Genomic DNA, 26884 nt, shown 5'->3' with positions numbered 1-26884 from the left:
TCTGTTCTTATTTTCTCAATTAAACGAGTTCGGGGTCAAGGATTAATTTGTGGGGTTGAGAAAAGAAAGCTGAAGAATGACTACTTTTATATATTTACTGGCATATTTAGTGAAAATCTCTCTTCTCAATCATGGACGACAATTATTTAATTTATTTTCACGTTTCCGCAAAGGAAAACGAAAAATATCTTGAAGGGCACTTAAAAAATATGCATAAATTTACTGTCTCCCGGCGAGAGAAAGCCAACGAATTGAAATAATTTATGACTGACAAATATTTAAGGCAATCACAAAAGTTTTAAACTTTTGATTTTTATGTATAAAAGCAATAAAAACAAAAAAATAAATTTAAAATGCTAGTGCTGCCACCTGTGGCTGAGTAGATGAAGCTTTGAAGTTTCATACACTTTAGCTTTTGTCGAGTGGCAAACACACATTTCAAGCAGTTCTAAGCAGTAAAATGAATTCAAATTTAAACTCGAAATTGCAGTTGTGATGTGAAATTAAATACAAGAAATCCAATAATAATTTAGATATGAAAATGAGCTGATATTCAAGACAAATCAAGATCGCGACGTTCAAAATAATTAAATTAAAACACTAACCAAAATGTCAGCGGTTAAGCGCTGGATATACCGCCACACGCACTCAAGTAGTGCGGCCTCCCCTTCGCCTGGTCCACCGCCCGTCTCACCCACCACTAAGACGCGGCGGGGGCGCAGTCATTCCCTGGATGTACAGTCGCTACCTGGAATCAGGGCCATGTTGTCTAACGGAGTAAGCACCAGAAGAGGCTAAAATTGGGACTGGAAACACTTTCAAATGCCTGCAAACCTTATTTATTTGAATATTTCTCTCTTTTATTTACAGCGTGCTGCGGCTCATCAACAACAATTGGCTGTACAAAGTAAGTAAAACACTTAAATTAACTAAAGTTTATATATTAAGCGATTATTAAGAACAGCAAGTACCAGATTTCGCATAAAAACTAACCCAATTTCTATAACAAAAAACCCCACTCTATCAAGCAAAACCTTGACTTTGAAATTTAAACAAAAACAAACGCCAAACAGTAATTTAAACGCCACTGCGTAGCGGAATGGCAGAGATGGAGAATCAGAAAAACAGTGCAAAAGGTGGGGAGCAGATAGAACAACTTCAGAGGGCCGGCCGGCCGGATAGATAGACAGTATGGATCGCTTCGAATAGGTAAACAATATGTTTTACATATGTAAATGGCAGCCAGAGTGCTAAGATTATTTCTATTCAACGTTTTAATTTATTTGCTGTCCGAATCAATTGAAAAAGCTTGGATAACAATCAAGAAGAAGACGCTGGAGAAGCTGAAAACAGAATAAAGCAATCAATTCCACTGCGTAGGTGTGGGAACAGCTGGTTGTTATTGTGGAATATTTTCTCATTGATAAAAGTAATTCGAGTGGAAATATAACACAAATGGTGGGACATCAATTAATTAATAACTGAATTAATAGAGTGAATAATAAGTTAATCAAATGATTGCCATGAATTATCATTAAAATACCATTAAACAGCAATGGAAATAACAAAATTTCCTTTATGGCATCCACGAGAATCTCACAGTGACAGATTTTTGTAAAATATAGTACCATCGCGATATCTTTGCATTCATGACTCTTGATTGTTATCGATTGCTGTAAAGCACCTGCTGCCTCGTTGAACCAGTACTTGACTCTCTTCCCCCCTTTTAATCCTCATCAATTTCACTTGACAGTAAACACTTGTCACCTATTTCTATGGCTACACACAAGCAATAACAACTGTATAAATAGCTTAAATAACAAAAAAGAAAAATGCAATGCGCTTGCTGCAATGCATGCCCCCCAAGACGAAGCGTGTCGTCAACAAACAATAAAAACTATTTTTCCCAAATAGAAAGAGAAAAACAAATTAACAACAAAACTGAACCTAAAATAAAAGGTTTAAATTGTTTGTTGTTCTTTTAATTTGTGAACTGCATTTCACCGACAATCACGTCATCGTTCATCGATGGGTATCATCGATGGTGGCGTGATTGCAACTCAATAGACAGAGATAGCAACAGAAAGGAAGCGAGAGAGAGGGAGAGTGAAGGAGTCAAAGAGAGTCCAACTGTTGCTGCTACTTCTGGATATTTACCCTCTCTCTGACCTTGAAAGACTCGCGAGTTGCTCTCACATACACATGTTCATGTACATATGTACATATGTATGTGTTTATGCATGTATAGTACAGACTGCACTTTGTTGCTGTTATGTTTATGTTAAGCTGCATTTTCAATGTCAGGCAAAAGCAAGAGTGAAGTGAGAACAGCACCAGCAACAACCACCAATATCCCTCTCTCAGTCTTGTGTTTTCGTTTTTTCCTCTTCTCGTGGTCTTTTATTTCGCTTTACTAACCCCTTTTACGGCTGCCGGTTGTCTCGTATCAAGTGTCTCACAGGCCCATGACGTAATATATTTTTGAAGCACAGCAAACGTTGGTACGGAATGTAAGAGAGAAATAGAGAGCCAATGGAAGAGAAGGGGCAGAGAAGCGGTCTGTTTGAGAGAAAGCACATAAAAAACTCGAGATTTTTTTGCAACCCACAAACAAATCTCAAACATCGATCGGCATTGATTTTGAAGGCAGCCAGACATTGACAATCAATGTGTGTAGGTCGTTGTTTTTGTGGTGGTCTGCTGTCGCATAAGCTTATGCTTAGGCTTGCGAGAGCTAGTCTCTCTCTTAGGCCGCCGCCCACATGCAGAAAGCATAAAAACCAGAGAGCAAGTCCATGGGTGCGAAACATTTGATACCCTTTTGACTCTAAAGTTTAGAGCCATATTACATACATATGATATGGTCATACAATTTTGATCAAATGTTATCGATTGATGAAGAAACATACGAACGGTAGGATTAGGGTGATTATGAACCGATCGTATTGATATAACGATCTGCTTGCACCAAGCATTTGCGTCGAACCATAATACTCTCGCTGCAAAAGGGTGTTGATGTATTGATGATGACGCTGACGTCGCAGTCGACGTAGTCAGAACTAGAGCAGGGCGGACTGCTCTGCGTTGGTGACAGAGATAGGGTGATTTATGCCGTATTGGAGCGACAGAGACAACATACAACATGCTAAGGGCGAAATAATTTGGTGCGTTGTTTTTGTTGCTGTTGCTGCTGCTGCTGTGGCGGCTTCTGGTCTTTTAGGCCTACGTGCGCTGTCGCACACACAACAAGAATCCATGGAAACAGCATTAGAACGAAGGCGAACGATGGGGGAGAGCAACAAAATAATAAACATAACAGAAATGTAAATGTTAATGTTAATTCGTAGTAAGTGGAGGAAAGCCACCGAAAGAGAGCGGACTCGCACAAATTCATTGTTGAGTAATCGAATGAGAGAGGTGGTGGGTCTGGTCAAGATATATTAAATGGGAGGTGGGGTCTCTGTGCAGCTCCAGACACTAAATCCAATATACTTTGCACTATACGTTGTTCCAGAGTTAGAAGAGACCTTCACTACGATCAAAATGTATTAATTGATAGCGATTAACAGAAAGTGGCAAATTGAAAGTTCGGAAATACCTTACCTTATAGAAATATGTGCACCCTTCGGCTTCGATCAGGTTTCGCGGTCAGCTGATGATAGAGTGCCACGCCCCACAAAGCCCTAAACAACTTCGTCCCCCTGCTTATCGCTCTTTTCGGGTCTTGTTTCTGTTGTTTTACCTATCTTTACGTTTGCCTATCCACCGTTTGCTTTGCTCGCTTGTTTTTCTGTTGTGCTCAGCTTTTTCCGTACAGAAAGAGAGCCAGAGAGAGAGAGAGGCGAGCACACACAACACACACAGCCAAAAGTCTTGCCGGTTTTTGCACACAGATACAAAATCATCCTATATACACACGACGTATAAAAATACATAGATTGTGCCGCCCCACATGAGGTTGAGTTCCGTGGCGCTCTACGTTTAGTTCATGTTCAGCTCCCGTTAGGTACGGATGCGCCTCAAGTTTACGTTTGCTTACGTCTTACGTGTCGTCGCTTAACTCCACGTGATTGTGGGGAAATAGACGCGGATAACAGTGAGATATTTCTCACATATTTCTACGGTCAGTCGGCAACAGCGCGAATATAAAATATAATTAATAACTATCTAAATAACAATTATAATATTCGAGAAGAAAACATAATTAGTTGCAAAACAAAGAAAACTGGATTTTCGGCGTACCACAAAAAATATTTCCATAAATATGCATGAGCCTCGTCAATTTATGGCCGAAACTGAACAATAAAATCACAGTGAATCTTATACCGATATCAGAGTTCGGAGTCCGACGTCCGAGTGAGTCGGTGACGGTGTCTAAAAAGTGTGTGGGACAAAACATTCCAAGAATTCCCAAAAGTTTAAACTTGAAGCTAAGAGAAAATTAGTGAGAACCGACCGAAAATATTAAATATTTCGACAACATTAGCATCCAAAAACAGCTGTAAGAAATACAGAATATACAAAAATAAGAAATGTTAGATAAAGTTAATACCTAAAATAAACAAGTTGATAATTATCAACCACAGCCTCCTTGGTAATTAGCCAAATAACCTGAAAAAAAATATTAAATCCCAAAATAATTACACAAAAAACAAATGAGTAAAAGAGAGACATTGCATAAAGTTAAAAAATTAAACAACTTTGTCTCCCAGCTCGATCGGGAGATCGATGTAATTGCACAATAAAGTAATCAGAAGCAGAAGAGAGAAAATAAAAGACCTGCCATGTGTCTGAATTTTATAAATAAAATAGATCCAAAATACTGTTATAGTGAGTTGAAAAAGTGTGTTTACACAGAGTTTTCCCAGAGATCTTAAAGAACCAAAAAGCACCTCCGAACAATTGTTTCGAAAAATTGAATGACTCATTTGTCTGTTAAAATAAATTCCATTAGTTTCATTTGAGCTACGGAATCTGAGACCACATGTTTCTTAAACTTCTTACAAAAACAATCCAAAGTATAGAGTTATAATTTTTTTAATATAAAACAGTGAAATCTCAGTGAAAACTTTCTCCAAAGGAACAAACTCCACGAGATTCTCCATAGAAGTTTCTGGAACAAATGGAAGATGCAGCTGCTTTGTTAAATTCTGCACATCTAAAGAGTTCTGAAACTAAAGGGATATTTTCTTTAAATTCGAAAGCGAGATTTTTGGTGATGTTTTACAAACTTTCAGGTTTCAGCTCTGTTTTTCTTCAACAGTGCCAAAATGTGCCGGCAAAAAGTATCTACATACATAAGTATGTATGTATCTGATGGTTTTTGATTCAATTTAGTTTTTGCGTTTTCTTGAAGCTTATCATTTCGTTATTTTTGTTCGAATTTTATTTAAATGAGCGAAAAGTAGAGGGAATGATGAGACTTACTTGATTTATGACTATGAGGCGCCAATCGGCTGCTGTTCATGTGATGATGATGAGGTGTTGTGACGTAAGCAGGCAGAACCACATTCTATCAGTATCTGTAGGGAAGATATTCCGAGAGGAACAACCACAGATAGCGATGAATGTGTGTTTGAGGTTTGTTTTGCATAATAAACCATAATTAACTTTTGGATAAAGTCAAATGATCTGGAAACGAGCTCTGCAGGTGTTTCTTTGGATGATCGTTGCCCGTTCTTCTCTATTGCTCTTTCTTTGAATTCTGTTTGTGTTTATTAATAACCAAATAAAACCTCATTTTTTGTGCATTTTGACTTAAAATAAAGCTGTTATTATGCATTGGTGATTAGCGATCTTCGTGTACTCGCGGACTTTCCCTGATAATTGTGGAATTAGTAGCGCGCCCCCTTGGTTGCATGATAACCTTCCCATAGAACTTTCCATAATAATAATAATAATCAGTCGCTCAATAGCAAAGCAAAACAAATTCCCACACAACAGAGCCAGCAATTGAAATTCACTTGGAATAGGTCAGTTTCGGTTTCAGTTTCTGTTTAGGTGGGCGGATGGCTTCCCTTATAAAGCATAAACAACAATAAGATGAGTTTTATTGCGATATTTTAGCCAGAGAGTAAACAGATTAATAAACACCACACCCCCAACCACACTCAAAGTAGAAGCAATCAAAATAAATCCATAAATTCGGTGCGTACTCGTTCGTATCGTATTTATTTTCCAGCCTATCTAATTCATATAGAAATTTATGCTCCAAGAGCAAATGTTTTTCAATTACTCAGAAGCCCAAACCTTTTATGTACCCAGTACTTGAGGGCTGTACTATGCAGAAGGCAGGGAAGAATCGTGTAGTATATCCATCTCTGAACATATAGAAATTGGGGGCTTTTAAATGCGCCCTCTTTCTGAAGTTCTCTCTAAGGCAGAGCTACCTTTCTACCCCTACTCTATTGCTTAACATCTCCCACCAAAGCAATGGGTATCCCTTAGTCGGAATGGTCTACTTAACGCATTCTTCCATGCTTGATTATGACCAAACCCGAAATTACATAAAACTTTTGTTTTTGCCGGCACGAAAACGAGATGAAAAACAAAAACGAAAACAAAAACAAAAACAGAAACAAAAAGAAGAAAAGGAACAACAACAACAGTAGCTAAGCATATGGGAAGTGTTTTATTTCACTAAGAGTGGGAAAGAGAGGCAGCGATGCTCTGCCAGCAGAAAACGAAGGGAAGAAAACGCCGCTGCCACCGAAGAAGAAATTGCGCAGCAGAAATGTTCTTCGTTGCGCTTTTTTTGTTTTTGGATTTTTTGGACAACAACAACCACTTGATAGGTGTGTGAAAGAGTGAGCGCACACATTTCGCACTCTCTGAGAGGTATATGGAAGGGGAGAGGAAGCTCCAATCATTTGGCTTTGATTTTCAAGTGCGCGACGCAAAAGCAAAAGCCTCAAGACAGAACCAAGACTTTTTTACCTCGGGATTCGGGTTCGGTTCAGTGTTCGGTACAGGGTGTGTGTGTGTGTGTCGTCGTGGTAGGACGTCCTTGAAGCTTAAAGCGGTGTGGGTGTCGCAGGAGAGCGCGGTAGAGTGATGGAAGGTGTTAAGAGGTTAGTCACTGTCATGTGGATCGTAATTCACAGATTTACAATCGGAGCTTATAATAAAGTACAAAAAAAAGCTGTAAATCGTTAACCGAATGACTATAAGAGTTATCAGATCCCAGAAAGTCGATGGACATTAAAATCCCTTCTTGCAACGACCCTGAACAGATTTTAAATTAAAATATATTCCCATAAATATATATGCAATAGTAAGTACGTGTAAAATATTTCCCCATTAATTGTGTGGTGAAAATTCATGAAAATTCCGTTACTAGAAACAAACAAAAGTAGACCTGCTGCGTAGAATGCAACAATGATATATTATAGATAAAAAAAAATATAGAGAACAGAACCTGTTGTAATAAACTAATCTATATTACACATTTCATTTTGTTATTATCAGAAGTTCTCTACATTTTATATAAATAGTTTTGATTGCTATATAAATGCTCCCCGTTTTGAACAACATTTTCCACTAATTTCCTTTGGCCTTCATCGAAATTTCCAACCACAATACAAGGTATTTTTGTGTGGAAATTTTGATGTAAAACAAATCAAATTTGATGCTGCTTTTGTTTATTTGTCAGTTCACTGAACTTTTCCATCACAAACGATAGTTTTCCCTTTGGAATCTCCTAGAAAAGAAACAAATTTTTGGTCATGCAATAAATGCATCCATCTATCCGTAGTTCCCGTTATATAATGTTCGCAGCGCACGCTCTCCGCTCATCAATCATTCAGAGAGACCTTTTCCCATTTTCAAGCACAATTATTTCATGCTCCCAACTTGGACTTCTCGATCTGAACTTGTAGATTATAGATCTGTATTTCGAGATGTTTGCTGCGGCTGCGTTTTTTGTGTGTTTGTGTTAGTGTTTCGTATTGAAAGGGGTCGGGCGCCTGTGAATTGGGTCAAGAGGAGGAACTTACTTTAAACGGCTATTAAATCTCTGTTTTACTTCGATTTTTGTTGTTGCTGTTGTTTTTGTTATTTTTGTACTCAATTATAATCTCAACTTGGAACAACATAAATATTTCATAGTACTGCCTCCCCCCTGCATATGCCTCTGCTCTGCCTTGTAATTTTGTTGTTCTGTTCAGTTGTTGCTCTGGCTACTCTGTTGCTGTGTTGTGTTGCCTTAATTACAACAAGTAGCGATTGTTGTTTGCTCTCTCGGGTGTTGCTGCATAAATTGTAAATATGTACATATAGTGAGTGCACTTAGCATACAGGGTGCTCTTCCAGAAGAGCAAAACAGAGCAGATAGATCTCTGGGAGATTGGCTGGGCGAGATCTTGGGGGAGTAGAAGAAAGATGAATGATCCTTTATCAAATAAACCTTCTCTGGTTTCCATAAATTGTCGAGTCACAAGTGTCTGCTCAAGAATATATGTATAATTTTGTATCGGTCCGGAACTCTCGCTCCTCCCGTCCATAAATTTCTAGCAATTAACGTGCTCCCCTTAATAAATATTAAACCTCTCCTATTTCTGCGTAAGCAAGATGTAACTATTCATGGTAATACGAATACATTTCTCTTGGTTAATTGCTTGCACGCCAAGCGGACTTAATGCGGATCCTCCCCAGGCGGTCGCGTTTCGAATCGGTCACGGTCTCTGTCTCAGTCCGCAGTCTCCTCCTGTTCGTGCACCAAACGACCTTCGTTGTCGCACGTCATTGGCAGAGTATGCCCCATAAAAAATACGCTCTGGCTGGCACCCACAAAAGCAATTGTCCTTGAACTGCTTCTGCTCTCTGCTTCTGCTCTTTTTTGCAACTTAATCCTGTATCGTATCGGACAATGAAGGAGATGTGGAACATTGTGCAAACTACAAATCACATTAAGGACTTAATGGGTAGCTCGTGGCATTTGTGGAAGGAGGCTGCGGCGACTCTCCTCTGAAACGCAGGCTAAAGATTCATTCACAATACCCGTCCGTTCCACAGGCCATTCCACTGTAAACCTATAATATTTATTGGTATTGGTAGTAAACCAGTTGAATGGTTAATTACTCGGGTACCTATGGATATCCCTCTGATCTTAAAAACAAAACCCCAAAACGTGACATTTTCTTGATTTGTCTCCCTTTTTCACTGGCTGGTGTGAGTTTTGCTAATTTTAAATACAAATTTTCAGTGCACTTTGTGGGTTTTAGCACGCAGCTTTTGATTTATACAGTGAATCGAGTATATATAGGTATAGATACGATATCTGTGTAGCCCCTGTATGGGTATGTGTGGTGTGGTGTGTAGATATATTAACAAACAAATCGAGTGCTCGCATGAGAGTTGCTAAAAGTCAAACACACCCACTTTAAAAGCCACAATAATTAGCATGCACGATTGATTATTGAGTATCGAATATCGCTGTGCTGAGTTATTTCCCCCCTGTGCTCTGTAGAATTTGTGCTTTGTTCTTCCTCTCCTTTATGTCTGATAATAATCAGGGGTTAAGAGTGAATCCCATGCAGAAACACGTCAGACCGAGGGGCGCTGCTGGACTAAGTCTTGCCGGTGACCTGTGCTCCCTTCCGGGGTATAGTGGGTGGTTGGATCAATGACAAATCAAATACATTTCTATTCAACTGCCATCGACAGATGACAAGCAATTGGTCAACAATATATACTCGAAACTGGCGTCGCACACTTGAATGAGTAAACACTTCACCCCTCTGGCCTTCTGTGACCCCCGTCCGGTCCGCCGTCCGTCGCTCCTAGAGTGTATCTTATGCAAACAGAATGTGGAATATGGTTTATATTTGCAAAGAAAACACTACTAGAAACTGGGAAAGCTGTCTCTATAGATATCCCCTCTGAAAGTGCATCCACTGTAGAAATCATTCATTCCAGAATGCAAGCAAAAGGCTTGACTTTTTGTTGATAGCAAAAAACAAGAACAACAATTTAGTTGTTTGCTCATCGTTTGCATTTGCCATTTGCCAGATATGTGCGCACACACAAAGATATGTCTATCTTCTGTTTATTTACAGTATACGCATACATACATATATCGCCGTGACGAGTGTACTTTCCATTTGGTAAACAAATTAATTCGTTGTAAGATCTCTCTCTATCTGTCTCTGGAGAACCCTCGTCCGAGCAATAATTAATGTTTGCGGGAGGAGTCCACTACATCCACTCGTATGTTAATTGTTAATTTTGCTAATTGTTTAGTTTTATGTTTTTCGCACACGCGGAAGTTGTCAATGCAACACAACACAAAGTCTGCCTGCCAACTACCGAGGGGCACTGCCGCATGACATGCGACATGTGTCAAGGTTTATTACAGAATTTAAAGGTGTTTGTTAGAGCATCCATAGTTCGATATTTTAATGCAGTTTCCACAATGTGGGGTATGACTGACACAGGATTTCTTTGGGATACAAACACCACAGAGCACATTTTTCAGCCTTTTTCCTCGCGTGTTTTCCCTCTTTAAAATCGTGCGTGTCTGCGCATTATTTTCAGGACTGGCTGTCAGGCTTTCCTTCATTATGTTTCGACATTAACATTTTCATTTTTCATTCCACGCTTTCCTGACAACTGTGTCTCTCGTCCTCCTGTCATTCACTTCACTCATTTCTTTTGTCTTCTGCCCATTGTCCTTGAGTGAGGGATGCGTTGTCGTAATCTTTGCCTATTTAGCAGGAAAGAGAGGAATGTTCCCCACCCCATTGTACAATCTACAATCTTAATTTCATGGCTTCTTGGCCTCCAGCCAAGAGTCAGGTTCAATAACTGTCCCTGTCACACCCACAGGCACCCACATGGACAGCAAACGAGGCTCGTAAAATCTAATTAGCACTGGAGACAGAACAGAAGAGACCGAGTAGGAGAGGAGGACCTGCTGCCAAAAATATTCCCTAATTTGCATGAGTTTACATTACCCATTGACGTCAGTATGTGCGGTAGATGGTAGATACGACTACACACACATGCTTGGGAATGGATGGAAGAGAAGCTCAAGATAAGGAAAATAATGGAAAATCTAAGATTTTTCAAACTTAAATTTGGGCCAAGATAATCATTGCTCTGAAAAATCCATGGATAGTACCTAAAAATTCAACAACATACAAAAGAACAATGGGAAAGCTCCCGCATTTTCTTCTACTGTGTTTTCTTCAATTCTTAATCTTTTTCTTTCGTTGATAAATCGTTACTTGTGACGTCAGAAAAGTACTTAACAAAATCAGCAAGTAAGAGGGTAATTTATTTGTGTGTGTGTGTGGTGTTGTTGGTGGGGCGCGTGAATCTCATTTGTTATGACCCCTTGAAAGGCAAGCATTTTGATGGATGATGGACACAGTATTATAGATTATATAGAGGTTGTGGGGATGGTACAGCGAAAGGCCTAAGGGAGGGAAACCCAAGGCAGATCTCGGCAGAAATCACCAGTATGCACCGATCCGATCTGATCCGCCTGCCTTTTAGGTTAAAGATCACCTTATGATAGAGCAGCTACCAAGTCGAGCCCCTGTCTTCCTCTATCTTTCCCTTTCTTCTACTGTGTAGCACCAACTATCTATTTGTTCAGTTGGGTAGGAGGGTCGGAGGAGGAGCACAGCACAGCACACACTTCAACTGCAAATGTGAATCAGATGTCGTGGGTCCCATTAGAAGTGCAAACAGAAAGCGAAAAACGAAAAAACCGACAACACGCGCTGCACTCATTAATTGAATTCCAGGCAAACTACGAGTGCGAATATTGTGAGTGTGAGTGCGACTGTGAGTGCGATTGTGAGTGTGAGAGTGCACTTGTAGCCACGAGGAAGTCCAAGTCCCCGTCCGCCAACTCTCATTTAATTTGCTAATTTTCACCGGTTTCGAGCGACGGCAAACACTGACTAACAACCAACAGCCACTGGGGAAGCTCTTCTACAAATATATCTTAAATATCCCTCTATATCTCTATATGTATACCGATTGCATAAACCCTAACGCGTGTCTCTCTCTCTTTCCCACCCTCTCTGTCTGCTGCTACTGTCACGGCGAGTCATCATCTATGGGAGGGCATCAAAACTATTCTCTCTAGTTACTGTTTTGTTTTAATTTCAATTGCATTTTTCGAAACGATAGCTGGTGAAATTCTCTGAGAGAATAATTCATAAGAAATTTCCTGTGGAATAAATACCACTATTATTACCATATCATATAGAAACACTTTTCCCAATGACAAAATACAGAAAAGTTAAAGTGGAAAAGTTTAAGCACATAAAAGTTGAGCATCAACCGCACTGCACTAGGGGATTGAAAGTTGGTTGGCTGTGGGGGGATATCGGGAAGAGGTCTGTAGAATTTGTGCAGGGATTGGCATAGCAGCGGGGGGGCCCCGAGTCCAACAGTTGACCCCCTGCTGCTGACCCGCGCTGTCAACGAGATGCAGATGAGATACTCGGATCGGATGCTCGAATGAACGAATGAGTGTTGTTGTATTCGATGCCAAAATTGCATTAGCCACAGAGCGCTGGCTGGGGGGAGGAATCAACAGCAACAACAAAAAAAACCGCAAACACAATCCACACACACACACACATTTGAGGGACTTTTCTTTATACGATTTGTGTTCTACGCAAATTTCCCGTCAAGGTTCCGTCCGTGCGTCTTCCGATGCGATGCGATGCGTTCTATGTGCTCTCTATTCCGTGTACGGGGGCGTGGCGGGTTCCGTTTCGTTTTTTTTTTTTCACAAAACTAATTAACGGATGGCAACAGCAACAGCAACAGAAACAACAGTGTGTAAAGTTCTGTGTAAATACATAGTACGTGTGCGGGGGGGCTTCCTTCCGGTTGTAATGCTGTCGCAGCTGCAGTAAGCACACACACACCGTACACACTGTACACAATTTGCATTTGTTTAATTGCATGCGGGTCTCTAATGATGCGGAAACGGAGACCAACAGCAGACAGACAGATCATTTTGGGAAAGAAAACTGCGAAAAACAAGTGGAAATTTACAAAAGTTTGACAGTTTTATGGGTTTGTTCTTGGCTAAAGGCAGGCGTTTTTATGCAACTGCAAGGACGTTGCCAGTCGAGAAATTTCACGGTGGCACGCTGCCTGACCCTATTCCGAGCGCAAAGTTCAAAGTTCTCTACGAAGGGCATGACCCAAAACTGCATGCCGTTGTGCAATCTTTAAGAAGGAAAGCGCTGAGTGAGAGGGTCAGCGACATTTCAGAAGGTCAGAGCCGCGTGTCGGAGCTTCATTCATTCATTTTTTGGGCGGCAAGCAATCGATTATATGACAACGAAATGACAATTAAATGGCACTCCACTTCTGTTTGGTGGGAAGGTTATCTATTGTTTTTCCCCATAAATTGCTCCATTAAATACGTTTTAGGAATTGCTAAAAGTATTAATTAGTCATGGAAATTATTGCAGAATGTTAATGTGGCTGAAACCTTGAACTTGCTCATGCGCGTATTATGCATATGTAAATCCAAATTGAATATAGAAAAGAATGGTGTACGTGGTAAAAACAATGCCTGAGGGAGGTGCTATCGGATGATTCAGATACTGCAATGCCAGAGATATTTCTGCTGTAAACTGTAAACTGTATTACGAAAGTCTTTTCAGTCGGAGAGCTACTGCTCTTGAAATTTGTTATATCATTAGGTGGCTGCCACCGCACTTGTCACTCTACATTTTCCCTTCCATCTCAAAGCCAGCGTTCAAATATTTGCTTCTCCTATTCCGTATTTCTATACTCAGAACTGAATCATGGGGTTGTATGTGATACGAGTATCTGTATCTGTGCAAACAGGCAAACAAAACTCAGCACAAAAATAATTGAGTTTAAGCCAAAAATGTGTAATTGGAGGAATGGTGCCCTGCCCCTTACCTGCGAAAAATCGCACACTTCAGCAGATCCCAAAGCGGAATGTTGAGAGCGTGGTCAGGGCATGGTCTTCAAGAGGGGTTCGTTCTGGGTTTTTCCAATATTTATTTACACATATGTACATATGTATCCCATAGCCCAGTCACGTTCAAGGTGAATGATATAAAGCAAGTCACAGTTGCATTTTAAGCAGCTTTCAGCAAAGAAAATAATAGAAGAAAACGGTTTCCAGTTACTTTTTTAAGTCGTAAATAAAAACCAAACAGGTTGAGCCAAACCGAATATGCATGGCCCACAATCGAATCGTATTTTGCGATAGGCCACCCTCTTTCAGCAAACAAACAACAATCTTATCTCTTAAGAATGTATGTACTTTGTGTGTTTTATTCCTTATCATTTTGGCGCCTGTCGTCTAGTGGGGGTCTGCTCTGGTCGATGGGGGTCTCTATAGTATTCCATTTACAATTTTTGGCATTTTAATCAAAGATTTTTGTTTAAACACTTGACTCAAATGCGCAATTTCTTTGGTGGAGCGTACGGTGAGTGTTAGGAGACTTTTGGGAGAGACTGTCGAAAGTGTAAATGTGTGCGCAACATAGAGGAATGAATCTATGTACTATTGTACAGTAAACGCTCTTTAGGGGATGTCTTCTCTTCTCTCTGACTCTACGTATGTCCTTTTTGAGGAGTTTATACTGTACACATGTACATACTTTTACTTTCTTTACACGCATGCGTCATAATTTTTGGGGGCTTGTGACCTTGCCCAAAGTTTATTGCTTTCTCGCTGCCTTCCTCCTTCCAACCACTGAAAATGGTGGATGGGGGTGGCAAGCACGTTCCATCCATTGCATACTTTGAAGCGTCCTTTTAATCCTTATGTCCCGAAATGCGCAGTTTATTTGATTTCTATAACAAGAACCTAAGAGAATTCCCAAACTGTCGAAGTTTGTTTTTTTTTTATTTATGGCCCACTTGGTCCCATGTCTAATGCCCTTGAGATGCCCGCCAGCCAAATAAAATGGAAACTGTTCCACACGTTTTTCTATCGTCAATTTCCACATGCTCCAGAGTGCAGAGGTACTCTCATGAGCGGGAGGAGAGGGCTTCTTCCTGTCAGTCTCGATTTTGCATACTCGCTCAAGGCCACACCACACCCCCCCACCGTAAGAGCTTTGGCAGTGCACAGTTATCGCAATCTCTGGGTGCCAGCAGCAGCAGCATCGGCACTCTCTCTGTTTCTGCTGCTGCTCTGCCTCCCACTCTTTCTCTCTCTCTCTCTCTTGCGCTGGCTCTTGTTTACGCGTCGGCAGGCAGCACGTGCATATTTTGCTCTGTTCTTTCCATTCTGCTGTTCATTCTCTGCTCGAATTCTTAGCTAAGCGGTTCGGTTGTGTGCGTATTTCTGTGTGAATATAAATAAGTATGTGTGTGCGTGGGCGGCCGGCCGTTTCAACATATACTATATTTTTTTGCATTATTTATACAAAATTTGATTACGGTAAATAAAGGGGGTGGGTGGCGGTTCCCTCTGGGGCGTGTGTCGGTCGGTGTCAACTTAACCTCAATTGAACCTGTGCTCTGTGTGTCGCCTCTCTTTGGCTCTTCCTCACCCATTGTTCTACGTCACACAAAAGTTTTAAAATTTGATTAAATTGTGAAATATGTTCCCAAACAGCCACTTATGGAAACCCAATCAATATTTCTTGTGACATTATTTTGTCATTTTCTTCCTCCATCTTCCTCCCATTGCTTTTTATCAAACACTTTTTATTCAATCATTCGTTGCTGCGGCCGCTGCTTGCGTTGTTGTTGCGTTGATAGTATAAATAGAACTCAACTTTGTTTTTCTTTGCTTTATAAGTGGTCCCGGTTCCCGCTCGCTCGGCCTGCGCCATTACTCCACCTTCGCCTCTATCTCTCTCTCTCTCTTTTTTTCCGTCAGTCTTCGTCTCACTCTTGTGTTCGCTGTTTGTTTTTTTACATAGCGATAAAGATAAAGGCCGTTTATTTAAATCAAGCAAACGATTCGCCCAAGTGTGTGTGTGTGTGCTGTGGACTTTTTATAAAGCTATCAACAGAGTGCAGTCAGTCTCCCTCTGGCACACAGAGATGCAGGGGAGCAACATTTACTCGTATTTATTGCATTATATGATTTAATTACCCATGGGAGTTGACTATCAGAAAACCACAAGTGCACCTACAGAACGAGAGAGAGAGAGAGAGAGAGGAATAAAGAACGAGTGGTGAGCAGAGGGAGCCACAACGGTATAAAGCCAGCCTGCCAGCCGACAATTGTGTCGCTGCCCCCACCTAGAACCCCGACGACCCTGAAGCCAGGCTCCCACCCGTGTGGTCAGGTGACAAAAATGTCGCAAGCATTGTCCGAGATTATTATTATGAAATGATCGATTAGGCATTTATTTATTTTCGCAGCAGAGTGCAACCGCAACAATCAGAATGCGAAAATACAACAAAAACCTAGGCGCGCATTGACTCTGCTCTGCCTTGCGTGTGGGTGGGTGCTGAACTTGTTCAAGTGCATACCAACGCTGCCGCTGCGCAGTCGCTGCTGGCGTTGTCGAACCAATGGCACCGCTGACAGCGTCAATATTGAGTCGAGTGCATGCTTTTTTTTGGCTTTTATTTTTCTCTCCTCCCTTCTTCTTCTCCTCTCCTTCCCGCGAAACTGCCAACAAACAAAATGCAATAATTTTAAAATAAAAGTGTTTAAAAATGTAGAAAAAAAATACGCGAAGCGGCAAACAAAAGACAACACAACATCAAATAAGAGAAACAACAAATGAAACGCTGACGAGCCGACGTCGACACCAGCGCGCTGCATCTGTTTGTGCATGCGGTGCGTGTGCGTGTGTGTGTGCGGCTGCAGCTTTGACTTAATTTCAGTGCGTTCAACCTAGGAGTGAGCGAGACGGGGAGTGTGAAAGAGCAAAAGCTCTCTGAGAAAAGTGCATTAGGAATGATTGATAGTGCGAGCGAGCGAGAGAATGATGTGATGTTTTTATTTTACAGTTGAAGGATTATGTGACTTTTACAAGGCGAAAGAGAGACAGCAATAGCGATCAGAGAAGGATCGCAGTGTTTTGAACTAACAATTTTGACAAGCGCGACAGCTGCACGAAAAAAAAAACAAACAAAAACAATAAATACTGTTTACACTGCGTTAAAAAAGTGTAACAACAGCAACAAATATAACTTAAAAAATAATTGACAAAGCAACAAAAAAAAAAAACAAAAGCAAACCAAACCAAAAATAAAACGACGGCCCAGCAATGCATGGCATCACTCACCTCTATCGGCAGCATGCCGTAGAGAAACAGCTCAGCGTTGGCTCTGAGAACTGGTCGCACGGCTACGGCAATGGCAATGGCAGCGACCGCCTCTACAGCGTCGACTCCTCCAGCAGCTCCAGCTCCAATTCGAACAGCGGAGGTGTCACGGGCAGCGCCTACGCACAGTGGCAGAGCGATCGCCACACCCACTCCCAGCCACAGGCCGTGCCCGATGCCCACAAATCGCTGGAGAATCACGGGGGAGGCGGCAGCTGCACTGGTGGCGGAGGAGCAGCAGGCGGTGGCCAAAGGAACTCCTACGACAGTTGGTACACCAGCGGGTCGGGGCACAGCGGCAGCCTGAAGCGTACGCCCTCCTCGAAGCGCAGTTTCCTAGAACGATCTCACAGTCCGGCAGTCTACGGCGTAAGCACAGATCATCCCTCGTGCTGTGAGGCACCCTCTAATCCCGATACCCATCCCTTGCAGAGCATGCGTCGCAGCGGCGGTCCGGAAATTGGCTCCCCACCGGCCACAGCGCCAGTAGGCGGAAGCGGTGGAGGAGGCGGTGCCGGAGGAGGGTTCTTTCCCCATGATCTGGACCTCATCTACGAGAGCCAGGCGGATCATCAGTATTTCACCCACACGGGCGCCACCGGCCAGCAGCGTGACAGCGGGGAGCGGCCCACGGCCATCTCGATCTTCCACCGCGTGACGGCGGCCAACACATCGCTTGACGACTACAGTGGCCCCAGTGGTGGCAGCACGGACAGCGGTATGGCCGGTGGTGGGGCATTTCAGCGGCATCGCTTCGACAACGCCTCCTTCGCCAAGAGCCTCAGCGTTGACGAGTCCACAGAAAAGCAGCAGGCGGGACAGTCGCCCTCCCACAGGGAGGGGCATGGAAAACACGGCAAGCACCATCACCATCATCACCACCACCACTCGATCCAGGAGCTGCTCAAGCACTTCGGCAAGAAGATACACGTGTGGCCACGCAAGCACCACGATGCCCAGAGCGTCTGCACATCGCCGCAGAACGATCCGCAGGAGAACTTTCGCACGCGCTCCAAGAGCTTGGACGTGAACACACTCAGTCGCCCCAATCGCATCCTCGACGACTGCGGCGCCACCTACAAGATCTACGATCGCATTGTCAAAGAAGGTAAAGGGAAAGGGTTTGTACGGGGGTCCATCTATCATCTGGTACTTGCTATTCACTTAGGATTAGGATTAGATCGTTGCATTTATGTAGTCATATCTTATACTAATCATTCTTCATTCCTGTTGCCTAAATAGGTGCTCATATGCGTCGTGCCTCTGCCGATCTGGAGAAACGACGTGCCTCTGTGGGGGCTGCCGGTCGAGGGCTGCGCGGCGATGGAACACTGGATCCATACCATGCGGCCATACTGTTCAGAGATTCCAGAGGGGTAAGTCGAGAACTTATGTATTTATATATCCCCAGCAAGAGGGTTTCGTTTCGCGTATCTAGACATTGAAATGTCAACAAAGTTGCTATCTTCCCAGTTCCCAGATATGCAATACGTAATAGTACATATATAATCATCCATGTACTATCTCCTGTTTCTCCTTCTTTTTTTTATCAACCGTGTGGGAAAATCTCTCATCTCTTTTTTGTTCCCAGCTGTAAATATTTCCATGAAGCTTATGCGGACGGATATGTGTCTGTTTTTATCTTGACTTGTTAGTGTACTTAGATATTTCGCTCTTAATAGCTGAACCATATGCAAATCTCCCTTCAGCGTCATATTTTGGCCATATTTCCCAAGGGATTCATCCAACCTCAAACCCTCATTTTAAATCCAAATATCATGAGAACAGCATTTCGATCGGTGCCCCACAGTGCTACAAATAAACGTAGCATACTTTCGAGGTGCCATGTGTAAATACGCGTAATGTGTACATGAATACCTTCTGCAATTGTGAATGTCAAGTAAAATTCAATTTTATCAGAATTCCCCCGAACTCCCATACTCCCATACCATTTCTGACACCCATTTAGCTTTAGTTGTGAAATATTTGAATCGCAGACTTATCAGATTAGTCGGCTAATATTGTTAACTGATTAATTTGCCCAAACATTGCCCCGTCATCAACATGTGAACCCGGGACCGAAGTATTGTATTATCTCTCCATCGCTTATTGTCGCACACACATACCTCTCGCACATAGACCTCAAGGTCGGCTAATGGGCCTAATGCCCATTACAATAAATAAAGGAGCTGTTATTGTTGGTTGATCCATTGAAACGGGTTTATATCGAGAGGGGAATGTGCATATGCTTGGAAATTCTTCTCTGCTCAAACTTCTGACGTCATATCTGTGTGGGCTTTCACCGGATAGAAAAAGGTGCGCGTATATTTCTCTATGGTTTTGTTATTCTTATACGGACGCCCGCTAATGATGATTAATTGAGTGAGAACATTTCACATGTCCGTCAATACATTGCCCATTGCGAAGTACTAGCCCATACTTATGGAGCACCGTACTATCTCTCTCTCTCTCTCTCTTCTGCAGAGATGGCAGCGGGTACAAGGCCCACAATCTTGTAGTACCGTTTGTTTTACTTATCGGCCGCAGAACGACAAATGTACACAGAAGCAAAAGCTTTTGTTCCCCTCTTCCACTCATATTCATGAATTGCATTGAGTGGGAGTGGGAGTGGTTCGGACTTCTTGAGAGCTTTTCTTTACTCAATGCCTTTCGTTTATTCCGTTGTGGGTGCATGCAGAAATTCCACCTCTCTTCCCCTCTCTCTGTTGCGGTAATTGTTGGTTCTCCGTCCGTCAAAAATGTACCCTTTGTTGGCGGAGAGGGGTATGACAGTTTGTTTGCCTCGTGTGTGATGGTGACGTGGAAACCCAACAGAGAGAGCAAACCGAAAGAGATTAACTAAATAAAAACATGCACATGAACAGAAATGCACACAAATAGTAAGGGAGAAGAGAAATGTATTTTTGGGTTTATCTAGTCATTCTACTCGCCTCTGTCTGTCTGTCTCTCTGTCTCACTCAAGTGCATTCTAGAGTGTTCCCGCTTCGACGTCGTTACACTGCTTGTTCTTGTTTTTGCGTAAGCTTTAGCACTCTCACACGCTCTGCTCTCTCTAGTTAGCTGCTCTATCTCTATCTCTCTGTATGTGGCGCTCTTTGTGGGCTGTTGGTGGCGATCGTGGGGGCTCGCGAAACTCTTAACCAGTTTACTTTTTCATTTGTGAGCGCGCAGACGTGCACGGAACCAAAGCGAATCGCATCACATAATCTTCGCCCACCGCCGCGCCGCAGCAGAGCTTTCTGATAAATCCGTCTGCGATTTCGCCTCTGCGTCTGCGTCTTCTTCTTTGTCTTTTATTACACGCGTGTACGTGTACATAGGTATTGGTGTGCTCCATGTATCGCCGTCGCTATTCTGCCTTCGAGCCGAGTGCCCCTCGCGTCGGTGTGCTGCCCTCCCCGGCGGTTCCACATGGTGCTGCAACCTCTAAATTGCCACAAGGCAGCAGCCTCAGCGCCAGTCCCCACCACCAAAACGGACCCAAATTGAGCGTGCGCTTTGACCCAAATCTCCCCATCGACAATGACAGCAACAACAACAGCAATGGAAAGAGCAGCAGCAACAGTAGCAGCAGCAGCGAGAGTCAGAATGCAAAAATCAGCCGAAAGGCGCGCTCTCTCAGCAATTCCCCTTTGTACCATCGAAAGAAGCGCTACAGCCATCTGCCCGGGCTAATGTCGGGGGGAAACGGCCCTTCAACGGCGGCCAGTGTCAACTATCAGCTGCTGAATAGTGCAAATATCAAAGATTTCGTCGATGGCCAACGCCATTCCCAGCACGTAAGCAGACGCGATGACAGCAGCCAAAGCAGTACCAAAAGCAGCAGCAACAAAAGCAGCAAAAGCACCACCAAATGTAGCAAAATTGATGGCAAAAAGCTGACAGCCACTCTAACGGCTGCGATGTCATCGTCTCTGCTGCGTCGCAAGGCACACAGCAACCATAGCCAACAGCAGCAACAGATGGAGCAGCAGCAGCAACAGCAACAGCAACAGAGGAACCACAATACGATTGCAAATGGTCCGCGCCATTCCCTCGGTCATTCACCTGTCTCCTTCTCCACTCGCGGAGACTTTGCTACCGTCCAACAGGCGCTCGTCTATGAGAGGCGGCGGGTGAGCAGCGCCCACTCCTCGCCCCGTACCCACTCCCCGGTGCATCAGTGCATGCTGATGCGGCGACGCAGTGATTACAGTGTGGAACAGATCGAGCAGTGGAAGCGGCAGCAGCAGCTGCTGCCTCGCTCTGGTCGTAAAATTAGTGTAAGTGCAGCACCAATTTCCCCCGGGAGACCGAAAGAGCGGAAGAGACAGAAGCTTTTGCATGAAAGCTTTCCCCTGCATCAGGAGCCTATGCACTGTTTAAGAGAACACAGAAAGAGAGGAATTTAAGATGTTTAAAATTGCTTCAATGTGAATGCATTTTTTCAACTGCCATATAAATGGCCTCACGATCCCGCCTTTCCCCCTCCCCCGATCTATTCCCAGTGCCTGGTTAAAGTGTCATAATTCCACTATTGCACACATTTCAATGTTAATTTCAAAGCTACATGTACTATATGTACATGTAAATGTGCGACAAGTGAGTAGCTCTCTGTCGAGTCTCCGATGTTTTATCTGTGATTATGGTGCAGATTAAGAGATTATAGCGGTATTATCAGTGGGAGGAATAATTCCCTTATTGTTTACTTTTGATATTGTATTGTTCTCTCGTTCTGTCTTCTCTTTTTGTATGAAAAAAAGCTCAAATCATGGTGACCCACATATGAAAAGGGATTGATAATGGCAATGGGAATACGCGAGCAGTTTAGGGGCAAACGGAAAAAGATCATTAATGTCTATACGATATAATCACGTTTTCTTTTGGTGGAGGTGTGGGATACACTTGCGTAACGTAATGCCTTACGTATGGTTTACGACTTGTAACTTACCCACCCCTTAATGATAGCTAACGTGTCGTAATAATAGTAGTATGTGTATGGACAGTGGAGGTCATAAATTGAAGTGCAATGCAACGTCAGATGATAACTATTTCTCTTTGAAATGCATCCATGTATGAAGTTTCTTTGATTAACGAAATATGACCCAGATGGTCATTCTTTGAATTCGAGTACTTTTTGAGCTTAGAGGGTTCACAGATGATGATGAACCCTTGTTTATTATACGACTAATCCGACTATCCAATCCAATCTAACGATACGTTTTTTCCTTTAAATTTTACAGCTACCTGTGGCCGATCCGTTCCTAGAGAAATGCAATCTATCTGATTTTGGTAAGTAGTATTATTCGATCACACCTCTCAACCTGCCCCATGCCCCGGGCCCCATGGGGACAAACAAAAAATGTTTAATTTAAATAAATTAGCAGACACACTTGGCATTCGATCAAGAGTCGGCGGCGGCCTCCATTTGGGGCACACGACGACACTTTTTGCCCGCAAACAAATAGAATAACAACGAGAATCAGAGGAACCCAAAATACGCGTAGAGACAGACAAACGATGAGCCAAATGAGATAGGAAGGAAGAAAGGAAAGGAAAGGAAAGAAGGTGCCATGCCCAGCCATGGAATCGAACTCATAATTCAACGGGGGATTATGGTGGCAGTAGTATCTGCGTGTTTTAGATACATACATATGTATGTGGGCGACACGGAACATAATCATTATGGGATTGCAATACATACATATATCACTATTCCATGAGAGCGGATTTGTCTTCTGGGTTGCCCGAACACACCCCCCAAAGTATCTTTATACGCCGAATGCTAATTATAAATAGGTTCCAAGTACGCCTGAGAGAGATCTCTACGGAAAAGAGTGTACCATAACGGGGTGAACCGGCTGTAGAAAGAGCGAATGGGGTGGATGGAGGGTAGGGTGTGCAGTGCTTGTAATTTGTTGGCAATTTCAGACACATTTCATGAACCTCATTAACGTCAATTCCCCAACAGATTCGACGATCTGTTCCGATCTAATACGTTCCGATCCGAACCCCGAACAGCAGTAGCAGCAGCACCACCACCAAAAGCGAATTCTATTCAATTTGTATTCCGCTCTGAGAATATTCTCAGATTTTTTCGATAGTTCCTCCCACTCTCGGGAGTATTTTTCCCTATATATCTTTTGTTTTGTTTTGTTTTTGCGCGTTTTCCTTGCGCCGAAAACAGTTTTTCCGAGAGAGAAACCGAACAGAGACTGCAGAAGATCAGTTTATGATAAAATTTCGAATCGCTTAGAACGGAGACGTCGACGGGCAGACGACAGATTCTCGGCGGTTGTTTTCCTCCGTTCCGTTCGGTGTGCCGTTCGGTGTTCCGTGTGAAAATATTGGCCAGAGAAGAAAAGCCTCCTTGTACTGTCGTTTGGCTTATGCTTTATATATGTGTATATATATCCAATGTAGATATATGGATATAGATCCGAGTGCCATATAGATTACTGACAAATCGAACCGAATCGAAGGTCTCCCCTCGCTCGGCTCTTCTTCTCTCTTGAGTCATTCGTCAAGAATTTTCGAATAGCGCCGCGCGACGCCAAAAGCAAGTGAACGGAACCACACAGAACAACAACAGAAGCACCTATACCTTTGTCTATCCACCAACCCGCCTCCGCCAATGCCACCCACTGGGGAAATGGGTTTTCAATTGTTTTGGTGCCGCACAAAGCCAAGAGCCAAGCAGCCAAGCAGCCAAGCAAGAAGCATTTCAATTAACTCTCGTGTGGCCCGTGCCCCGCTGTCAAAAGAAACGCAAAATGCAAACAGAAAACAGAAAAACGTAGTAAAAACCAAGGCACAAGAATCGATAACCCATATACGCGGTTAAACCTATATATATACATTAAATATTTCCAATCAGAGAACAACAATAAAGATAGGAAAAAACACACACTGACACTCAAACATTGAGGCAGAGACCTTCATCCATTTCTCATCCAAAGTTTTTATCTCGCTTTCTTTATCTGTGAAGGCCCTCCCTCCCACCTACCCTACCACCTCCTGCCTCCTGCGTGGCAACTGCATTTTTCTAACATTTAAATGTTTGCGAATAATGGGGAATAATGATTTTACTGCTTTTTGCATATATGTACGAGTATGTAGTATCCATTTAAAATATTTTACATTTCATTTCCATTTATACGAAATGTTTTTCCGGCCGCTACTGGCCTTCGCTTTCTTTTCTATACATTTTCTTGGTTTTACGCTTTTCCATTTTTTGTGCTGCTTTTTTGTTGTTTGCTGAGTTTTCTGTGGACATTGGCCGGATCGGATAAACGATTGGTGGATGGGACATGAGGCTGAGTGAACACTATTGAACACTGTTGAATGGAAGTGCAATCTGGATATCTGGAAAATCTTTGCATTGACATATTTCTGCACCTTTTATGCTGAATATATTATATTCTATATACCATAAATCAAAATTTGTTTCCCTTTGATCCATGTCCATGCCCAACAAAAATCTCAACTGTGCGGCACACAATTTGTGGTCGGTCTTGAAATAATTTGTGATCTATAAACAGTTTGAAGATTTGCCGTAATAGATTTCCAAATGCAAAATGGAATATAAATCCCCGTCAGAGACATGCAGATGTTTCAGTGTTGAGGTTGCACGGCACTGCTCTTCTCTGGTTAATTAATTTCTTGGCACAACTGTCGTCGTCCGATCCGTACCCCGATATCTGTCGCTGAAATGTTTGGCCTGCATTTATCGCTGGGAGATCTATGGCCCCCAGTGCCCATATCCGATATATATGTATATACAATTATATAGTTATTTGATTAACACCTTTTGGCCCCGCCTCAATATTTATTTGTTTACACTGCGCGCCACACCACGCAGTTGATGTCTATGAATCTGCCTCTGCCACTTCACCGCCTCTCTCTCTGTCTGAATGTCTGTCTCTCTCTCAACTAATATTTATTGTTGAACAATTTGGCGAACAATCTAAAACCTATTCTGGTGTCTATTTGGCGTGTGTATCGTGGTATTTCTGTCTGTTCTGTGCTTTTGTCGCACGCTACATTTATTTTAATTAAAAATGTCTTAATTTAATTTATCGAAACGCGCGCGCCTCAACAGTTTATGTCATTTGCGCCCCAAAGCAGGATGGGCTTATTCCATTTTGATGATAATGGTCTATGCTTAGCTTAGCCGGCAACAGTGAGAAACGCATAGAACGGTTCTGTGACTGTTGGAGCTCTGTTGGCAATCTCTGTTAGAGTTAACTCGCGGTTAGAACTCTCTGGGACTCAGTTAGCGTTCTGTTTTTTATACTGTTGAGACTCTGTTGTGGCCGGCAATCAATTAGCAGCCAAATCGAGTCGCCCAGTTAATTGTTAAAGCCCACAGGCCCTCACCCACACTAGACAAAATCGGATCGGATCAAACAGAGATCGTAATGCGGGGGCATTGATGAGGAGGATACACAGTGTATAAAAAAAAGTGAAAAAAAGAGCAAAAAACAAAGAACCCTTGAGACGCATGTTACAATTGCACTTTTATTCGAATCATGCGGGTCGCCTGGTGCTGGGAGGGGGCACAGGTCGGCCGGCCGATGTCCTTTGCTATCCCCTGGAGAGCATCAAAGAGTTTGAGCAGATCTCCGAGGCCTGGAAGCGTCTGCTAGCGGAGCTGCTCAAGAAAGGTGTCCTTATCCTATACGCCTCTTAGATGATTCCGACTAACGAATATCTATCTCCTTTCTTGTGTCCTTGCAGAAGAGGACGACTCACAGATCTTTGTCAAGTTCTTCCGCTTTCACAAGTGCTACGATCTGATACCCACATCCGCCAAGCTGGTGGTCTTTGACACCCAGCTGCTCGTGAAGAAGGCCTTCTATGCGCTCGTCTACAACGGCGTGAGGGCAGCTCCGCTCTGGGACTCGGAGAAGCAGCAGTTTGTGGGGATGCTGACCATCACGGACTTTATCAAGATCCTGCAAATGTATTACAAGTCGCCCAATGCCTCCATGGAGCAGCTCGAAGAGCACAAACTGGACACGTGGCGGAGTAAGTAGAACAGATCCATTCCTATCGTGAGGTAGAGAACCCATTCTAAAGCCAGCCTTCTCGCCCGCCTCTCTTTCCCACAGGTGTGCTGCACAATCAGGTGATGCCGTTGGTCAGCATCGGGCCGGATGCCTCCCTCTACGATGCCATCAAAATTCTCATCCACAGCCGCATTCACCGCCTGCCCGTGATCGATCCTGCGACCGGCAATGTCCTCTACATCCTGACACACAAACGCATACTGAGGTTCCTCTTCCTATATGTGAGTATCTCTCCCTATCAAACCATATGCATTGGACACCCATTAAGAATCTCTCACCCTCTCTCGCCTGCAGATTAACGAATTACCAAAGCCCGCGTACATGCAAAAGAGTCTGCGCGAACTGAAGATTGGAACGTACAGCAACATCGAGACCGCCGACGAGACCACCAGCATCATTACGGCGCTCAAGAAGTTTGTGGAGCGACGCGTCTCTGCGCTGCCCCTAGTGGATTCCGAGGGCCGTCTGGTGGATATTTATGCAAAGTTTGATGTGATTGTAAGTCCCAGCTGCAGTCAATGCCTCAATCAATCGACTTGACTCTCTATTTTTCTGTGTTCC

General features: G+C 43.0%; 1 protein-coding gene across 6 annotated transcripts in view; it reads left to right on the top strand.

Moving 5' to 3' along the window:
- Window positions 1-26884, top strand: part of LOC111069986 (5'-AMP-activated protein kinase subunit gamma-1) — a 60848-nt gene that overhangs the window by 32978 nt on the left and 986 nt on the right. For 2 of the 6 annotated variants that reach the window (XM_022360263.2, XM_022360262.2), the window contains 6 exons: window positions 871-907; window positions 18495-18628; window positions 22496-22544; window positions 25992-26282; window positions 26366-26544; window positions 26618-26821. In XM_022360263.2, the coding sequence (XP_022215955.2) occupies window positions 871-907; window positions 18495-18628; window positions 22496-22544; window positions 25992-26282; window positions 26366-26544; window positions 26618-26821 (894 nt within the window). Of the gene's footprint in view, window positions 1-556; window positions 778-870; window positions 908-17095; window positions 17622-17684; window positions 18361-18494; window positions 18629-20443; window positions 21536-22495; window positions 22545-25651; window positions 25919-25991; window positions 26283-26365; window positions 26545-26617; window positions 26822-26884 lie in introns of those variants that run through there. The other 4 variants (XM_022360266.2, XM_022360264.2, XM_022360265.2 and 1 more) reach the window with 4 other exon arrangements.

Source organism: Drosophila obscura, unplaced genomic scaffold (genome assembly GCF_018151105.1).
Source record: "Drosophila obscura isolate BZ-5 IFL unplaced genomic scaffold, ASM1815110v1 contig_4, whole genome shotgun sequence".
Lineage (NCBI taxonomy): Eukaryota > Metazoa > Arthropoda > Insecta > Diptera > Drosophilidae > Drosophila > Drosophila obscura.
Note: the sequence above shows the minus strand (reverse complement) of the source record. Positions and strands in the feature narration are given on the sequence as shown.